At 38.3% G+C, this 19,578-nt stretch overlaps 1 protein-coding gene across 5 annotated transcripts in view; it reads left to right on the forward strand.

The window, feature by feature from the left end:
* Window positions 1–19,578, forward strand: part of TASP1 (taspase 1) — a 273,497-nt gene that overhangs the window by 184,910 nt on the left and 69,009 nt on the right. For 2 of the 5 annotated variants that reach the window (XM_029916664.1, XM_029916665.1), the window contains exon 12: window positions 4,299–5,768. The exons of the other annotated variants lie outside the window; for them this stretch is intronic. In XM_029916664.1, the coding sequence (XP_029772524.1) occupies window positions 4,299–4,381 (83 nt within the window). In that variant the 3' untranslated portion in view covers window positions 4,382–5,768. Of the gene's footprint in view, window positions 1–4,298; window positions 5,769–19,578 lie in introns of those variants that run through there. 5 annotated transcript variants of the gene reach the window in all.

Consider the following 19,578-nt stretch of genomic DNA (forward strand, 5'->3'; position numbering starts at 1 on the left):
TTTCTTTGTGCTTCTTGAATTTGAATGTCTATTTCTTTTCTCAGATTTGGGAAATTCTCAGTTATAATTTGGTCTAGTATCCCTTCAGGCCCTTTCTCTCTCTCTTCCTCTTCAGGAATCCGTATGATAAGGATGTTGTTCCGCCTGATTGTATCACTCAGGTCTCGAATTCTCTTTTCCTGCTCCTGGATTAATTTCTCTCTCTTTTTTTCAGCTTCCTCTCTTGCTATGACTATATCTTCTAATTCACCTATTCTTCTCTCTGCCTCATCAATCCTTGAGGGGGCTGCCTCCAGTTTGTTATTCACCTCACCTATAGCCTTTTTTAACTCATTATATTCCCTGGTCATTGTCTGCGTTGATTCTTGATGCTTCTCTCAACCCCAGCGATTAATTTTATGACAAGTTTTTTAAATTTTTGATCCGGTATGTTGTCTAGATCTGTCTTGAGCAGTTCTGTGGCTGTTACTTCCTCTTGGAGGTTCTTCAGGGGAGAGTTCCTTTGTTTTGTCATTTTTGCTAGTTTTCTGTCTCTTATCACCTTTCGAAAGCTCGTTGTCCACTGTGCACCGATTAATATTTCTCTGTTAAAGGAGGCTTATTGACTGTCCAGGGCCAGTTGTTTCAGGAAATATTCTTTACTAATGTCTCTTTGTTTTTCTTGTTGTGCCTTTGTATATTTTATTTCCCTACTCAGCAATATTTGGGACTCGCTGTCATGCACACTTTGGCTTGTTTCTTGGTGTAGCCCTACAATGGAAAACAGACAGACACACACAGAGGGAACAGTTAACACACAAACGCACAGACAAATCAAACAAACAAACACATTAACAGGGGGAAAGAAAATAAAGAGAATGAGGAGGAAAGAGGCGAAAAGAGGAAAAGTAGAAAAGAAAAAGAAAAAGAAAAAAAATAAATAAAGGGGGTCAGAGACAACAAAGGACAGTGGACAGTCTAAAAGTGTATGACCAGTTGAGGTGAGAGGTATGGATGAGATATAAGAGAATATATCTGGATTGCAAGAATGTAAAGAAGAAAAAGAGGAAAAAAAAGAAGAAAGGAGAAAGGAAAATGAGGAGTAAAAATTTTAAAAAATTAAGTAAGAAAAATAATAGAAATAAAAAATACGTGCAGGAAAAGGCGAAAAGAAAAAAATGAAGAAAAAAAAGAGAAAATTATTAAAAAAAGCAAACATCAACAGCCACAACAACAAAAAAAGCAGCTCCCCCTGGTGGATAGGCGTGGTTTGATGTGATTGGTCTCGGAGGCTGCTCTCAGAGGCTCTGCCATGGTGTCTTCAGAGATTAGATAGGGGGCACAGGAAGCTCTGCTGAACTAAGAACTGTAGGCCACTCCAATGAGTCAGATGTCCTTTTGCCGTGGTTGAGTGCAGTTGAGTTGCATTCCCAGGCCCGCCTAGGTTCAAAGTTCCAGTCCATGCACTTTTTATGCTACCACAGATGTTTTTGTTTTGGTTGCTGGCTTCTTAGGGGGAGGAATCTGTCTTGGCTCAGGCTGGGATTTCGGCTGCCCCTGCCTGAGGCGAGATGGGCAGCAGGAGGTGAAGTACGTGCCCACTGTCACATACCCAACTCTCAGCGGGGATAGTGTTAGCGTTGGGGGAGGAATGAGGGCGTAGTCGTTGCAGGAGGCAGCACCGGGAGCTGCTGGAAATGAGCTGGGAGCTCCTGCAGCCTGCGCGGGCACCCAGGTCTCCACCACCGCCAACTCTCTGGGGGATCACGCAGAGGTGGGGGCTATTTTTTCCCTGTTGGCACGCGGGATTCAGGGTTCACATGGCCGATACTGGGGGTGAGATGCGCCATGGAAATGAGGTGCGTGTTCCCACTCCCAAAACTGAGGTCGAAGTGAGCACCCCTGACACTGCCGCTGCAGCGGTCGCCGACTCCTTGCCAAGATGGCACTGGGCTGGAAGCTGTTCCTTCCCTTGTGCCACCTGGGTTTGGGATTTAGGCTACCCAGCAGTTATCTATGGAGTGATCTTTTCTCTCCAAGTGCAGTTAAGCGTTCTTTACCTTTTCCCCAGAGACAGTACTATGAGCGTGTTCAGTCTCTCTGTCTCTTCCCTTTGTCTCTCGGGCTCCACATGCTTGCCCCGCGTTGGGCTGGGGCTGCCACCTCCCCTGCCTGTCTCGGGCTGGCCCATTTTCCAATCTCCCCAGTTCGCACTCACTCAGGTATCATTCAGGTTCTCTTCCTTCTGGAGTCCGTATTTTCTCCTTTTGCTCTTGCAGATGAGAGCAATGTCCTTCTCAGTTCGAGCGATGGGGCAGACGAAGTTTACAGAGCTCCCTTCCTCTCCGCCATCTTGGCCCCTCCCAGAAGTAGGCTCCAGGCTCTGAGCTGTCAGCACAGAGCCTGACATGGGGCTTGAACTCACAAACTGTGAGATCATGACCTGAGCCGAAGTCGGATGCTTAATTGACTGAGCCACCCAGGTGCCCCATAAAATCTTATTTCTCTTCTTGCCTTCCTACTTAGGTTTATGTTTCTTTTTAGTACTTCTTGATTCTATACTTTTATTTTTTATTTTTTATTGTGTATCTCCCTTTAGCAGAAATCATCTCTGTGAAAGCAGTGATTTTGACTTACTTTCCTCTCACTGTTCTATCCCCAGCTTCTTTCTTATAAAAATTTTTTAATGTTTATTTATTTCTGAGAGAGAGAGAGAGTTGGGAGGGGCAGAGAGAGTATCTGAAGCAGGCCCCAGACTCAGATGTCAGCACAGAGCCTGACACAGGGCTCGAACTCATGCACTGCAAGATCATGACCTGAGCTGAAGTCGGACGCCTAACCGACTGAACCACCCAGCTGCCCCGTTCTATCCCCAGCTTTTAATAAAATATTTATGGAATTAATGAATGAAAGAGCAAATGAATGAATGAATGAATGAATGTAGAGCCAAAGGTAAAGCCTCAGTGGATGTCTGCCTTTGCAGTGGATGGAAGAGAATCCTGTTAAGGAGATAGGAAAGGGAGGAAGAGTGGATGTAGCTGAGGAGGATACTGATCTAGAAGACAGAGGCAGAAGACTTTTTTTTTTTTTTTTGACATAACCAAGGGATATCTACAATGTTTAGAGATGTAAATGAATGTCAAGAAAAAGCTTTTGGGGTTGGGCATTAGGAGGATATAAGTCAACCTATCAGCTTGTGTCAGTCAGGGTGAGAAAAGGAGAACTCCACTGAGCAGCCTGGAAGGAAAGAGTCCTAGAAATGGTGAATAAGGTTTTGAGCCAAGTTCTTTGGTGACAGACTAGGTGGTTTAGAGTTTAATAGGTGACTGGCACCCATAGTTTTGCATAGTACGTAAAGTTATTGAAGATTAATACTTTGATTTTAATCTTTTTCTTCCTTAACTGGAATGTATCTCAGAAAAACTCACAAAGTCACAAAATAAATTATGTTTTTCTTCCTGTGTAACAAATGATACATATGTAGAATCCCAGAGTATTTTTAAATATAGAATATATTTAATATATAGAATATAGAAAACATATAGAATAAATTTAAGTGAGAGGATGGAATGGAGATAAAAGGGAAAAAGAATAATACCAATTAGCTATAAAGATGACAATAATTTTATTTATTTATTTTTAAGTTTTTAAACTTTTTTTATGTCTTTTATTTATTTTTGAGAGACAGAGAGAGACAGCTGGAGCAGGCGAGGGTCAGAGAAAGAGGGAGACACAGAATCTGAAGCAAGCTCCAGGCTCTGAGCCAGCTGTCAGCACAGAGCCCGACGCGGGGCTTGAACCCACGAACTGTGAGATCATGACCTGAGCCGTAGGCTGGACACTTAACCAACTGAGCCACCCAAGCGCCCCTATTTTTAAGTTTTTAAACAGTCATTTTAGAAATTTATATGGTTTTCTAAGGGCCTTCAAGAATTTTCTTTAGGAAGTTAATGGCAAAAGTGAGCCTTTTCCTTGTCTTTTTCTGAGGAGTTGCTGTGGTGAGCTCTGAAATACTTCTCAGAGTGCTCTCCTTTTTTTGTTTGTTTTTAACATAAGTTTAAAAAATAGTTATATATCTTATTTAAAACAAGATGCAGAAACTTTTTGCAGGAAGGCTGGACATCCCATTATAGGAAGAGTGACTAGATAATATTCAGTACAATTGTGAAAGTAGTAAAAATTTGAGTCATTATTTTTTTTCTTCAGCTAGAGAGGATGGTTGAAAAATCCCATTTATTGACCTGGATAATCATTTTGAAAATAAATAAATAGTTTATTTTCTTATTAAATTGAGTAACACCCAAATTTGTTTTTTTCAGTGCATATTGAATGTAAGAAACAGAAGCATCCCAGTTTCAACCCAGAAGTTCCTTATGTGGCATGGCTGATGCATTATTCTTAAAGGAGAATCTTGAGATAAAACTAGGCAGTTTTAATCAGTTTTCTCTTCTTCCTCTCCTTTTACAAATAAGAAAAATGCAAAAATCACAAACAAAATAAAAGCCTTGTTATTGTATTAAATTACTAACAGAATTGATCAGCAGCAGACTAACAAGATAGATTTATCAGAATAAGTGCAAATGGGTAGCCAGAAGCAGAAGTCTAACTTTGTAGGGCATAGGGCATTCCTAGCTAATGTTGGTTTTCTAGGTTTCCTGTTTATACAAGAGCTCTAGCCTCCTCCTTTAGCCTGGAAATCCCAAGTATTTTTGGATACTTGGAGCTTTTAAAAGAGCAGAGGATGATTTGTCCATAGTAGATGTGTTCTTACTCACGCAGACCTTTAGGAAAACAAAGAAAAGACCATTTAAATTAGCTACTGAGTTTTGATACCTAGAAATAATTTGGTAATATTATTTAGATAGAAAGCAAATAATAAGCACAGTGCTGAAAAGGAAAAATAGTGACAACACCTCTGTAAACATGTTACATTAAAAAGAACTGTTATTTTTGTGGCTGGCCTATTTGATTTCAAAGGTGGCCAGATATTAGCACTGTGGACTTGATTTTAGAAGTTGGTGCCATCACCTAATTGGGAGCTGTGGAGCTCTTTACAGTGGGGACTTATTTTGAATTTTGTGCTAAAAGACGTTTATGAAATACTAGGATGTAATTAAAACCACACAAGGAATTTGTTTCATCCCATGCAGAAAAGAAATAAAGATCTTTGTTTCCATATTAGAAATTTTTTTTTCCTTGAGGGTACTGATTAGGTGATCAAAAAGCTTTTTTGTCTTTTCCTTTAGCTTGTGAGCATATGGACAAAACCACTAATATTAATTATAGTAAACTCCATGCATATAATTATAATGTTATAAGAAGGAAAGGAAAATTAAATCGTATGAAGCTGAAGGCTGAGTTGTACAATATATTGACTGGTTCGTTTGAACAGACCTTCTATTACACTTGGTGGATGTGGATAAATAAATAAGTCCATATATTGTAATGCTCACAATAAATTTTAGAATTGTTTTTGTGGTTGTAAAGTTGCTTTCCCACATTGTAACCTAATGTTCTTTGTCGCCAGATATTTGAGCATAAGTATGATTTTTGAGTCTGTGAAAACCACGTATTCATAAGGGAAGAATATGGTGTATGTAAACAACATTATTCTGAACCTATTATGAATGTGGTAGAACCAAGTTCATTCATTACAGTTAATTATGGGAAGCTTATTTTGAGTGCTTCTCACATAGTCCATCTGAGGCTCAATGACATTGATGATTTTCTGCTATGTTACCTTGCTTCTGGCTTGATTTTCAGTTTCATATTGGGTATTTTCTTTATTTGATTGAAGTAGCAGATTTATATTCATTCTAAACATTAAATCAAGTAGTTTCTTATTTGTATTTGTGACTTGGAATTCTATAATTATATTTTTGGGGTAAACTTTGAGTGTGTTTGCTGTGTGTGTGTGTGTGTGTGTGTGTGTGTGTGTGTGTGTGTGTGTTTGTGCGCATGCATTTCCATTTCCATTTTTTTAGGTCACAAATAATTCTATCTTCCTTGCCTACTTTCCTTTTTTTCCTATAAAATATGATGTTCTCAAGAGCTTCTCACTGTATTCTGTAATTATTTAGATACAAAAATGCAAAACAAGTGACTTTTATAAATATAGAAGCCTATATTTAGAGTCCAACCCAAACACCAGTTGACTGATAGCCAATAAAAATGATATAGGTAAAAATGAACTCCCTAAGGATAAATAATTTTGTAAACACAGCACTTTAAATAAAAACATTTGGAAATGTTTAACCTTTGGCATACTTTTGGAGATAACTAGGAAAATTTTAACAGATTAAATAATAATTAATACCTATTCACAGAAATTACTAATTAGTAGTATTAGAATTATTAATATCTTAGACTTGAAATATTCTGATTAGGTAAGAGTGTCTTTGTTTTTGGGGGGTCTCTTCCACAGTATTTAGAGTAATGGCTTGTAATGTTTGCAACTTACATGCAAATGGCTCAGGAAAAAATATATTTGTGTGTATTCCTTTTACACTGTAATATAAGGTAATTGGCTTTCTTTGTAGAAAAGCTTATGATAAAAGTAACAACTCCTTGGGACTTAAGTTATAACAAAACTTTACCATTTACATAAGTGGAGGGAACAGAACTGCTTTAGAGAACCTGAGAAATTAATTACAATTATAACATAGTTCATTAAACAAATCAAAACTTATATTTAAGGAAGAATATACAGAAAGTAAATATGTGAAACTTTTGGATGTGCATTTATTTGGTAGGACAATTACATTTAATAAGAAGGCATATAAGTTTAAATATATGACTTGTATGTTAATTTTTTAGTTTTGGACTTATGAAAAGCTCTCAATACTGTCACAGTTGAAAATATTCTGAAAGCAAGCAATAAAGAACATAAGGGGTGACACTTCATCACCTCTCCCTGCCAACTTTTGCAGTACTTGTGGCATACACTGTGGGCTGGTTTGTCTAATGAGTGTTCTAACTTATTTCACCCTTGCATGCCTCTATTACATAGACTATAAAAATGAAATATTTATGTTTTAAGACTCTTTTTCAGAAATAGCCATACAACAAATATGGGCCAGGCTAATGAGATATAAGTGAGAGTCCACTTGAAGTTTTCTGGGAAAGTCTTTTGTTTTCTTGATGAAAAGGGCTGACATTACCTCTTTTACCTTCTTCCCGTCCTGAATATGGATATGATAGCTGGAATAAGAGCAACCATCTTGTTTACATAAGGCAGTGGACCAGAGACTCCCAGAAATCATGCCCTGGACACAAATGCAAAAGCCACTTTCCTCCAGTCTATATGTTAGATAGGAAAAGTATACTCCAATTTGTTTAAGTCACAGCTGGCCTGGGTTTCTCTTAGTTGTTGCTGAAAACACTCAAAAATTGTTCTTTGTGTATCCTCATTATTTGTGAAATGGAGAGTGTATTAAAGATCTGGCTACTTATTTATTGTCAAACTTTATTGTGTTTGTGCATGTGTGGGTGTGTTTGTGTGTGTATACATGAGCATACATACACACATACTTAAACACATAAATGGGGGGATGCTCTTGTTTGAATCTCTAATTGGTCATTCCATCCCCTGTTCTTGCTAATAGAAAATGCATTTGCCCAAATGTTGGGTGACCATGTGCTTGGGGTCCCACTATGAAGTTGATAGGAAAGAGCAGGATGATTGTTCTTTTCCTGTCACTACCCTATGTTAACACAACTATTGTGTTAGACTAGTAAGCCTATTGTTGATTATTCTGGCAGCCAAATGTATCAACCTCTGTGGTTGGTTGTTAGAGATCCGTATGACCTGGTGGTGTCTTTGTCCTTTTATAAGATTTATGTTATACTGTGCTATCAGTCTATTATTTATTTGGTACAAAGTTAATATAGTCACATGGTGCAAGATACAAAAGTCTCTCCCAAACTCTATTCTTCAGCCAATTCAGTTCTTTGTAGAGAAAATGAAGGTAATTTGTTTCTTTGTATTTATTTATCCAGAGAGATCCCATGTCTTTATGTGCAGCAGCCTGGTGGGTGTGTTCTTTTCTCACCTTTTACACAGTGGCAATATGGCTATATAACAGTCTTTCATTTAGCTTTTTCCACTGAATTTATCTAGGTAGTCCTATCTGAGTTGAGTTAGTGCATAGACAGTTTCTTTCTTCTTCTTAACAGCTACATAGTATTCCATTTTATGGATATGGCATAATTTTATTATATGACTCTTTTTAGTGGATGTTTAGATTTTTCAGTCTTTTGCTATTGCGAATAGATGCCATAGCAAATGACCATATATATGTCAATTCATCCAAGCCATTTAAAGATTGAAACAATATGTATATGGCTACTTTAAATTTTTTAATTTTGGGTCTTAAAGGTCAACAGAGTAAGGAGGTTATGACTAGAACAGGGATGAGAATAGAATGAGACAAGTTAGTTTTTGAGAGGAACATTATGGTCCTATTAGTTGACCCAGGAAGGTGATACCCAAAATTTCCTGTCTTTGTTGTCTAGACCAGTTGTGATCTGACACCTTTTATGGTGGTAATTATTGTAAAGGATGTGTTAAAGATTTTTATAGGTTTGGATGAGATAAGAATTTCTTTCCTATTTTCTATCAGTTGTCAGTTGTATTTATTTACTTATTTTAATAATCTTACATAATTATATAGTACTTCATACTTTTCCAAGATTTTTTTCTAAATACTGTTTCAGTCCCTCTTTTAATACTTCAGGCTAGTGTTAGATGAGTCATCTCCAGAACCAAAGATCAAGTATCAACCTGGTGACCTTCATCTAGGTAGTCAGAGTTAAGCCTACAACACAGATCTCTTAATTTCCTGGGATAGACCAAAAAAAAAGGGGGGGGAGGTATGTGTGTGTGTGTGTGTGTGTGTGTGTGTGTGTGTGTGTGTTGTGCACACATTTCAACCCTCCTCTCCAGAAACAAGAGCTCAGTCTTTACTGGGAGGAACCATTCATACCCCATTTGAGTGGGGCTGACCCATCTCCCATGCCACAAGGGTGGGCATGCTACCCAGCATAAGCCAATCAGAATAGTCATCCTTCTGATTCAAGAATGAATGTGGTATCCAGTTAGGCAGATTGAAACACTCCCTTGATGGTTTCTGCCAAAGTAATGCACAGGAGCCATTTTTCTCTTTAGTTGTGAGTGATAGGATTACTTTAGTGGCTATCAGGAGTATGGATCTGATGTCTGAAAGCTGGATAAAACCCCCAGAATTCCTAGTTATCCGAGCCTGGGAAATGATCATGTTTGGATTGGAACAAAGCCTGCTAATTCACATGCTGTCTTCTTTGCATGGAATAGCATGTTGTACCTTTTTATTCTGTCTTTGAGTAGAGAGTGGCATGAGAGAAAGACTACTGAAGTGGAAGTCATAGGATCAGTTCAAACCTCTATTATGCCACTTGCTGGCTTTTAGAGTTTTGGATGATTCATTTTCTCTTTTTTAAAAGCTACTTATAGCTTAAGCTTCTTAAGCTTAACCAGATATTTATTTTCTATTTTTAAAGGCCATTTATCATGTCTTAACCAGACGCTAGTTTTTCCTTTTATAGTAAGTCATCTGGAGGATCTGTGCATGAGTTCCACAGTGTCTTCTGTGTACCTGCCTCATCACCTCCCGCTCTGCTGTTCTTAGGGTGTGGCTCTAACCACTCCCTGGGCTTTTAAAACATTTGCAGTTAAAACAGGAAGAAGGGCGAGGGTAATGAACAAAAAAGAGTGTGCCACCTGTCAATCCTTTCAAGTACTTTTCCTAAAATGCCCTCACATGACTTCTCTGTGTGTTTTATTGGCCATGGTCACTGATGGAGAGGCTAAAAAAGTAGTTTCTTAGCTGGACACATTGCTCTCCCCTCAACAAAATGGGTTTCTTGTTGTTAGAAAGAAAGAGAGAATGGAAGCTTAGGTAAGCATCTATTGTCTGTCATAAGGGTTAGTTTGGATGAATGGTCTAAATGGTCCTAGCTCTAGAATTTATGAACTCTGCTTAATAAATTTGAGGAGAACTGGTGATCAAGGCTTTAATGCTCAGTGTCACAGAATAACCTAGATCAGGGTTTGTCAAACCATGGTCCACACGTCAAATCCTGCTAGCCACCTGATTTTATAAATAAAATGTTATTAATACACAGACACATTTGTTTACACATTTTGACTGCTTTTACATTACAATGGCAGACTTGGGAAGTTGTAACTTAGACCAGAAGCCTTGCAAAGTTGAAAATGTTTACTGTCAGCCCTCTACAGAAAATAATTTGAAAATCTCTGGCCTAGATGATTTAGAAAAGCCTTTCCATCTTGATGCTTTCAGAAACATGCCTTTATTCATTTCTTCAGTAAGTATTTGAACATACACCACATTTCAGGCAATAGATCAGGCACAGGGCTTATAGTAGTGAATATAACAAAGTCCACATCCTCAGGGAGCTTCTATTTTATCAAGTCAGGGAGACAGTAAATAAACAGGTAAAGCCTCTCATTTGTCATATAGTTTTAAGAGCTGCAGAGAAAAAGGAAGTAGAAAAGGTGGGTAGTTGTTATGCCCAAGATTTCATCGTCCCCCAAAACCAGAAACCGCCAGGGAGACCGAGTCACAGACTTCACCAGTGCAGTGGATCCGTGCTGAGAGCCCAGAACAAAGGGGGGGTAGGGCCTTTATGGGTTTGGGAAGGGGGAGTTACAGGAAATTGTGACACAGGTAGAGTGATCCAATCATTATTATTGACAGCAGGTTTATTCAGTTACAGCATTTAGAGTATTAACCAATTCACAGTGGACCCAGGACCCAGGACCCTCACTTAGGGTGTAACTAGCCTTAAGCAGTAAGTGATTACCTATAGCTTCTATTTCTAGGCCTGCCCTTAGGAATGTTAAGGGTATTACAAGGGTGGTCCCTCTTGCCTTGGGCAATGTGTGTCCTTCTATTGTCTAATGATTAGAGTCAGTTTGGTTCAGACCTGTGTCCTTACTTAGTAACTGTAGGAGAGCTTGCAGTTTTTGAACATAGTCCTAAATCTTTGAGGAGTGATGGGGAGTGACTTCTGGGGGCTGGTGGATGAACTGCCACATGGACAAGTCTGATGATAGAAATTCAAATCTTAATAGTCTGTGGGGAAGTCCTGAGGAGGAGGAAAGATACTACCCTACTCGAGGCATGACATGAATATTTTATTATGTCCATGAAACTTTACATTAGTATAAATTTCAAGCCTTGTATACCACTAATAAGTGTAGCAATGCCAATCATTTGTCACAAAGTGAAAAAGAAAAATGTACAGTTTTTTTAATCCACAAGTCCTGACATTGTATGTTGGCAAGTATACCTGAATGTTTGGAAATCTGCTGGGGTGTTTTTTGTTTTTTTCTTTTTTTTTTTTTTTTTTTTTTTTTTTTTTTTTTTTTTTTTTTTTTTTTTTGCTGAGCTGGGCCATTAACTGACAGGAACATGAAACAGCTACAGGGCTTAGGAATCCTGAGATGAGTCCAGCCAGATGGGCACAGGAAGTGAGTGATCTTTTCTTTAGCTCAAAAATTAATGCATAAACTTAAGTATGAAAATGAAAAATTTGAATTTCTGGCATTACCCTCTTTCCTTTAGGGTGTTCTCCATCGAAACATTGTTCATTCAACTGTCTGCATAGATCTTGCTTTTGTTAAAAGTGGTCCTAAAATGTATTGTTTAGAAAAACTTTTTGGATTCACCACAGTTTCTAACATTATAACCTTTTGGTTGCACACTAGATTAAGGTTTTGTGCACCACAACTGACCAGACTATATTTAGGTGTTTGTCTTGGTGGGAATACATAATTGAAAATGCACAAATGAACATATCCCTCTATCCTTTCTTCAAATTTAGAATTTTTTATGAGTCTCACAGTGGTGCTTCACTTGATTGTGTGTTGTCGGATAGTTTTGTGGGTAAAGGATCTTTTTGCTCTTTAGTTAATTATTTCCTTCTGGGAGACAGGTCCAAAATAGACTTTGCTTATATGGAATTCCCCAAATTCTTAGAGTGACATTTCAGTGTTCATCTCAACTTGTTAACATAGCAACTCTCTTCATGAAATTGTGAGTGTGCATATATGTGTGTCCAGGTTAACTTGCTCATCTCTATGTAGATGGAGTTCCTAAGATTCTTAAAAGTGACATTTCAGCTTTATTCCAGATTATTAATTGCTATTTATGAAGTTGTGATAGTTTTAAATATTATTTTATAGTATAGGTAATATATGTAAGATTTTTTTAAATTTTAGATTTAAATCCTTTAAGTGGATGGTTTTGTGTCTTTATTATTTTTTCTTTCAAAAGTTCTATAAAAGTTGTTATGAAGCATAGAGTTATTTATTGATTGATAATTTCCTAAAGCCACCTTATTACATATATTCCATACTGTTTTCCAGTTTTATTTACATGAATGATCAGGGTTTTTATAATGTATATAACTCACAGAACCCCATTTTCATTTTTTATCCTCAATATGTTATGGACAAAAGAAAATCATTGTCTTATATTGCTTATTTTTCCTACTCTGTGCCTACTTTTATTTTTGGCCCTTTTCTTATTATAAGCTTTTAAATTTAACTTTACCTTATTTTATTATTTTATTTTTCCCTGAAGTTGCTTGAGTTTGGCACTCTACAGCTCATTCTTCTAGAAGTTAAAGATGACCAATAAATCAGTTTGGCCTTTCAGTGCTATTGATAACATATGACTTCTAGTAGAGATACTTCTACAAAAATGTAAATGAAGGAAAGGAGTTAAAATTCTTTGGTTACCTTTGCTTTTTTTCTAGCTATTCTGTAATGATAAGATCTAACTCTCGAAAATGTTTTTAAAAATTTAAAAATTCATGGCTCTCACTTTTGCCTATTGGCCAGTCTTTAAGACATTTATGGTTTACTTCTGCAGTTTCTTTTTTCATTTTATTTGTTAGACATAGTGAATAGTGAAAGGTTATCCACAGCCCAAGGCTTCTCGGCATGTGTAGACTGTAAAAATCCACAATTAAATAGGGCAGCTAAAATTCCACAACGAAGATTAAAAAAAAAAAAGTTTAGGGCTTTATTTAGTAAAGAATGACAAGCTAAAAAATAGATCCGGCTCAGCACCCTACAGTTAGCAAATTAGAGCTCTGCCGAATTAGGACAGGAAGGGAATTCCAGAGACAAACAAGGCCAATGATGGACCCACAAAGGGAAGGAAGTTGGATCAATAGACTAGGGAAAGAATTCCACAGGAAATGGCAGACCTCACTGTGCCTGGATTCTCTGATAGCTGTCCTCAGGGCACTGCAGTGGATCTTATATAATGATTAGGAGATGTGTAAATTACCTAATTGAAATGACAGGTCTAGGTGTGTGACTGCTTCCACACATTCCAGTGTGGCACATGGGCTTCCTGATGGAGAGCAGTGACCCAAATGCTGTCATTAGAGAACACCTGACATCATTCTGCAGTGCAATTTCTCCTTGTCCCACTTCTACTCCAGGCAGCATCTGCCGTAGTATGGTGGCCAGGGTTATGGCCCTTTTACCACCTCACTGGGTCTGGGCAAGGAGAGCTATCCAGGGGACATGGGAATGTTCCTGCACACTCACTAAGGAACTCTTATCTGGACTGCCATAGAAGTATCCTTAGCAATCTTTCCACCTCTTCCCCTGACAACTACCCTCAACCTAGTCTGTTCACATCGCAGCCTGTTCCAGTTCCTTGTCTGTTGTTTTGATGGTCCTCCATTATAATGAGGTCCTCCGTTATGATGCAGATGTCACCTCATGGCATCTCTAATGCCATTCCTGCCTAACCCCTCAATCTCATCCCTTGTCTCTCTCCTCCCTTGCTCATTATGACGGCCTCCCTGGTCTTCCTTTTGTTTTTACAATTCCTGGGTTCTTTCACACCTCAGGACTTTGGCATGTGCTATATCCTGTCAGGAATGTTCACCTCTCCGTCTTCATCTGGTTCCTTTCTCCTCATCTTTTAGTCAAATTAAAATGCTGCCTACTCCCAGAGGCCTGTCTGCCGCCATTAGTCTACTGCTTAGCCCCCCTGTTTTTTTTCCTCTGGTGAACTGTCTGAATTGTAAATAATGTGTGCGTGCATGCATGTCAGTGTGTGTGTGTGTGTGTGTGTGTGTGTATTTGCTTGTTTGATCATCTCCCTCATAAGAATGTAATCCTCCTGTGAGCTAGGACCAAGTGTGCTTTGTTTACCAGTATAATCCAGCACTAAGAATTGGGTTGAATACATAATTAATAGGTACTCAATAAATAATCATAGAATAAATGAAGTAACAGTAATATTCATACAATCTTCCAGTTATGGATCACCTTTTTGTTGCCCCCTCACCTTTCAAGTATAGCTTTTGTATTTTCCCTAACCCAATTAATGTATGTGACAGTCCCGGGAATAGAATGCCTCTCGATGCTCACTGTGGGAGTTCTGGGGTCTGGCAGTTCTGGCTTGACTTTGTGAAACAGCCAAAAATATTGTTGGGGCTTTCTCAAGAAATTAAGTCCTTGGTTAATGTGACCACTGTCATCACCTTGCTAAGCAGATCTTGAAGGTGGTATTACCTTCCTGACTTTCTTGATCACTGATTGTTATGTCTTATAGTTTCATTTCATTCTTCTCTTTTGCCACAACATTCCTTGGGTCAGTTTCTTCCTTTGGTGTTCCCATTTTTATGAGTTGATCAGTTCTAGACCACTCGTTCCTTGCCATTCCCCTCTCATCTTTTCAGTTTAGACCATGTTTGTTCTCATGCTGTTTCTCTGTGCAATCCTAGACATTCTCTACACTGTTGGCCCTTGGATCTCCAGACTCTGCTCCTGTCCTTTCTCTTCTTGGCTCCTCTCATTAATACTTAAAATTGCCCTGTGTCCAGATCCAGTTTTCTTTTTTTTTTTTTTAATTTTTTTATGTTTTTTAATTTATTTTTGAGAGATAGGGAGAGACAGCACGAGCAGCAGAGAGAGGGAGATACAGAATCTGAAGCAGGTTCCAGGCTCTGAGCTAGCTGTCAGCACAGAGCCCAATGCAGGGCTCGAACCCACAAACCGTGAGATCATGACCTGAGCCGAAGTCAGATGCTCAGCCGACTAAGCCACCCAGGCGCCCCTCTGTTTTCCTAGTGTGCCTGTGCCTAGAACAGCATTCATCCGTATGTCTATAGCCAAATAGTCTTTTAACCTTTCTCTAAGGCTAGATCATGTAGTAGATATGATATACTCACCATATTCCAAGCACTGTTCCTCTTCTTTATGACCTTTTTCAAGGTTCACTTTGTGTAAATAGTCAAGAGTTGTGACTACTCATTCTAGAGCTTGCTAGAGTAAGTATGCCCTTCTTGAGTCCTAAAACACTTAACACAAGGCCTACTAGTGGACTAACCAGTCATTCATATAACGGATATTTATTGATATTATGTGTCAGACAGTATTCGAGGTGTTGGCTGGTAAACAAGAGTTTCTGTATATGTATGTTCTAACTATGTATGTAGCTCTCATGTTCTAAGTGAGAAATGTACATATGTATAGTATGTATATAAGTATTTGCATATATGAGTTTATATGTGTAAAATTTTAACATATACTACATGCTGCTCTCTAGCTTTTAGCTAAGTGAATTGAGTCACAAACAAGGTCTTAAGTTTTCCAGAAACAATTTTTTTATTGTTTTACCACAGTGCTTGGGAGAGCACTGAGCACAGAGCATGTATTTAATAAGCTCAATGACTTCATTAAATACAGAATACATAAAGAATTACATTCGAGTGAGATACAAAATCCCACATATTATTGCGTTGATATGTTGCACCCTCATGCATTAATGGGTGTCTTATTGTTGTGGATTCAGAATATATTACCTCACTGTACATGGATACAGGACACATTTTTTGAAAGTTCACAATGTAAACAGTGCATTCTTTCTAGAACTAGAATTGTAAGCTCAAGCACTGATAGAAAATTGCATTTAAGTATGTGCACTCTCAGTACAATAATAAATGTTAAAAATAATTGAAGCATCTAGAGACTCAACGGGAATCTCAATATCAGCAATCAACCATTTGCTAAAGAAAAACACTCCCTCTTCTGTAATACTTCACTTTAACACTTGTGGTCGCCAAGTATGTGGGGGTGGGGGAGCAGGGAGTCACACACTAAGCAAATTTTTGATTCTCTGATACCAGTCACTGGGTGTCCTACAATTGAACTCGCTTCTGAGACTATCTACTTGGAGATAGCATCAGATCCCAAAGCTTAAGGCTCGGGATTTCACAGGATTGCATTACCCCCAACCCCCAACTCCAGATGCCACTCGCAATCCAGGTTGTCATCTGTGCTATGGATATAAATTGGAGGTTCTCATGATCCTCTCCTTGGGTTTAATTAATTTGCTAGAGTGATTCACAGAACTCAGAAAACCGGTTTACTTACTAGGCTACTGGTTTGTTAAAAAGGATGTAACTGAGAAAAGCCAGGTGGATGAGATGCATAGGCAACAAAATGAACAAACCTTTTAGAATTTCTAAAAATAAGAAAGAGGGGTGCCCAGGTGGCTTAGTTGGTTACATGACCAACTCTTGATTTCAGCTTGGATTATGATCTTATGTTTTGTGAGATAAAGCCCTGCTCTGGGGTGAGGGGGCAAGTGGGTTCTGTACCGATACAGCGGAGCCTGCTTTGGATTTGCTGTCTCCATCTCTCTCTGCCCCTCCTCCCCTCAAAAATTAATAAGTAAACATTAAAAAAAATAATGAACAGCAAGAGATGGGTATATAAAGCTCCTAAATATCTGATGTCCTTTGTGTATCTTTGTGCTGTAATTGGTGGAGATGTTGCAGGATTCTCTACCTCAATAGCCAGGGTTCCTTGTCTTGCCACTCTGAAGAATGAAGAGATAGATACAGAATAAAGTAAGCAGCAGACAAAAGTTTACTAGAATGGAAGATCAGAAAATAAGAATAGTAAGGAAACTTTCTTTACAGAGAGGGGGCATTTGAAAACTATAGACAAGGGACTCTATTTTATAGGGTTTTGGTCACTCTCTTTCTTCCCCATTGTTCCCTCTCAGGTTCTACCCTTATTGGCTAGGTAACTCTAAATGCCTAGTCATTCCTTTATGATTGGCTTTCTTCCATCCTATGAGGGGTGGTCTATGACCAAACCATTCGTTGTGGCTCATATGTTTTATGGTCATATTTATTTTTAGTCAGGTCTTTTGTTTGTCAAATTTCTGAGGGAAATCTGAGGGAAACCTGAGGGGAAGGGGGAGGTGTTTGTTATATTTTTAAGAGGAACTTTATGCCTGAGGGAGTTTACCTGGAGTCAGACATTCCTAGCATTGTTTTAAAAACATGTGTTTTTCCCCACCAGGGACCTTAGGTCTTAACTTTTCCCTCTTTGCCTGTATCTTAACTTTTCCTATTATAGAGACCGTCTGGTAGAATCCCAGATGCTTATCTGCATTATTCTTATTCGATCACATTGATTTTGTTTACTAAGTTGAGATAAAAAAAAAAATACCAGCATAGTCCTCCTGAATCAAATGATGTTGCTCATGAACATTGGTCCCTTGGATAATATTCTAAATATCATAAGATAATTCTTCCATTGTAACAGGAATGGAATCTAGTATTCATTGAGCAATAACTTTGTTTACCCAGAAATCTTTTTATATTTCAAATACTTTAAAATTAAAAAAAACAATTTTTAATCTATTTTTATAGAGAGAGAGCAGGTGGGCAAAGGGCAGAGAGAGAGGGAAACACAGAATCTGAAGCAGGTTCCAGCTTCTGAGCTGTCAGCACAGAGCCTGATGCGGGGCTTGAACCCATGAACTGTGAGATCATTATCTGAGCCCAAGGCAGATGCTTAACTGACTAAGCCGCCCAGGCACCCCCTCAAATACTATTATATATATTTGGGATTGATTAGTTGACTTAAACATTTGCCGGTTCAGTATTTTCACTTCACTCACAGACAGTGAGTTTACTGTATTACCTGTCTTAGAACTGAGGGGTTTGATTTTGGTTTTGTCCTATTGTTGTGAGTAGGCTGAGGGTTTCTGAGAATGATTTTCTTGATTTGGGAATATTGCTAATGGTGACTATAACCAGTTGTTAATCAGATAAGATGGATCAGAAGAGAAAAGAACTGATCATGAAGAAAAAAAAAGTTTTTTTTTCATACTAACATCTCACAAGATATTCTATAAAGATACTTATTTGATTATTTTAAACTAGGTAGAGGCAGGGGCACCTGGGTGGCTCAGTCGGTTAATTGTCTGACTTCGGCTGAGGTCATGATCTCACAGTTTGTGGGTTTGAGTCCTGCATCGGGGTCTATGCTTGACAGCTCAGAGCCTGGAGCCTGCTTCAGATTCTGTGTCTCCCTCTCTCCCTGCCCCTCCCTTGGTTGTGCTCTGCTTCTCTCTCTCTCAAAAATAAACATTAAAACAATTTTTAAATAAAAAATAAACTAGGTAGGGGAATGCTTACAAATTTCATTTTAGGGGTGACATGTCACATTTCCTTGTCTAAAAATCCAAATGGCTCTACCATTTGGAGGTGTCAAACTTATAACTAACTCCACTTCAGGCTTTCCTTGGAAAGGAGATGGAAGTTCTGGCAACTGTAACTATGGGGGAAAGGTATTCTCTGCACAGCCAGCAGCTTGGGGTGATCTGGTAGAGTCTGGGGGGGAGGGAATCCTCTTCTTGTTAAAATTAGCATGGAATGTGCTGGACCAGGACTGGAAAACCAGCCCATTTGGTTTCCCCTGTAGTGACTCTTCAGTTGTCTGTAGGCCACTCCCACTTGTTTTCTCTGTCAAGGATTCATGTTTCTCATTTGTTTGTTGTTGCATAAGCATAGATTGGTGGAATCCTGGACACCTCCACTTGCAGAGAGAATACTGGGCTGGAGTATTCAGGAAAAGAAAATACCTACTGATCCTTCTTAAATTGCTTTATGGTTTTTTTGTGAAGTATAATTGATATAACATTAATTTTGGGTATACAATATAATGATTATATATACTGCAAAATGATGACTACAGTAAGTCTAGTTAACATCTGCCACCATACATAGTTATAATTTTTTTCTTTTAGGACCTACTCTTAGCAACTTTCAAATGTATATATATATATCTTGTGATTTCTATAGCAGTATTAGGTGAATACCTTCTGTGGATTGGTTAAACCACAAAGCAGAAGCTTTAATGGACTCAATTTGGTTTCTTACTTGTAATCTTTGTGGCAGAATCAGTAAACTTATCCATAGACTGTCTCTCTGATATGTTTAGGTTCCAATTATAATTTGGAATTTTCTGTTCTGACACAAGTTAACTTTTTCTGTCTTTCAAATTATGGTAGATAAAGGATTTCAAAAGGGCCAATGACCACACTTAACTCTTCTCTTTACAGTTAAATTGGAGTCTTTAAAACTGTTTACCACCACCACCAGAAAACCACACATAATGATGACACCCATGAGCTGTGGTAGAGATGGGTTCTTGAGGAACAGGTATAGTCCGCAGGGTTTGTAGTGAGATGCTCTGGGTCAGTG

Source organism: Suricata suricatta, chromosome 12, assembly GCF_006229205.1.
Source record: "Suricata suricatta isolate VVHF042 chromosome 12, meerkat_22Aug2017_6uvM2_HiC, whole genome shotgun sequence".
Classification (NCBI taxonomy): Eukaryota; Metazoa; Chordata; class Mammalia; order Carnivora; family Herpestidae; genus Suricata; species Suricata suricatta.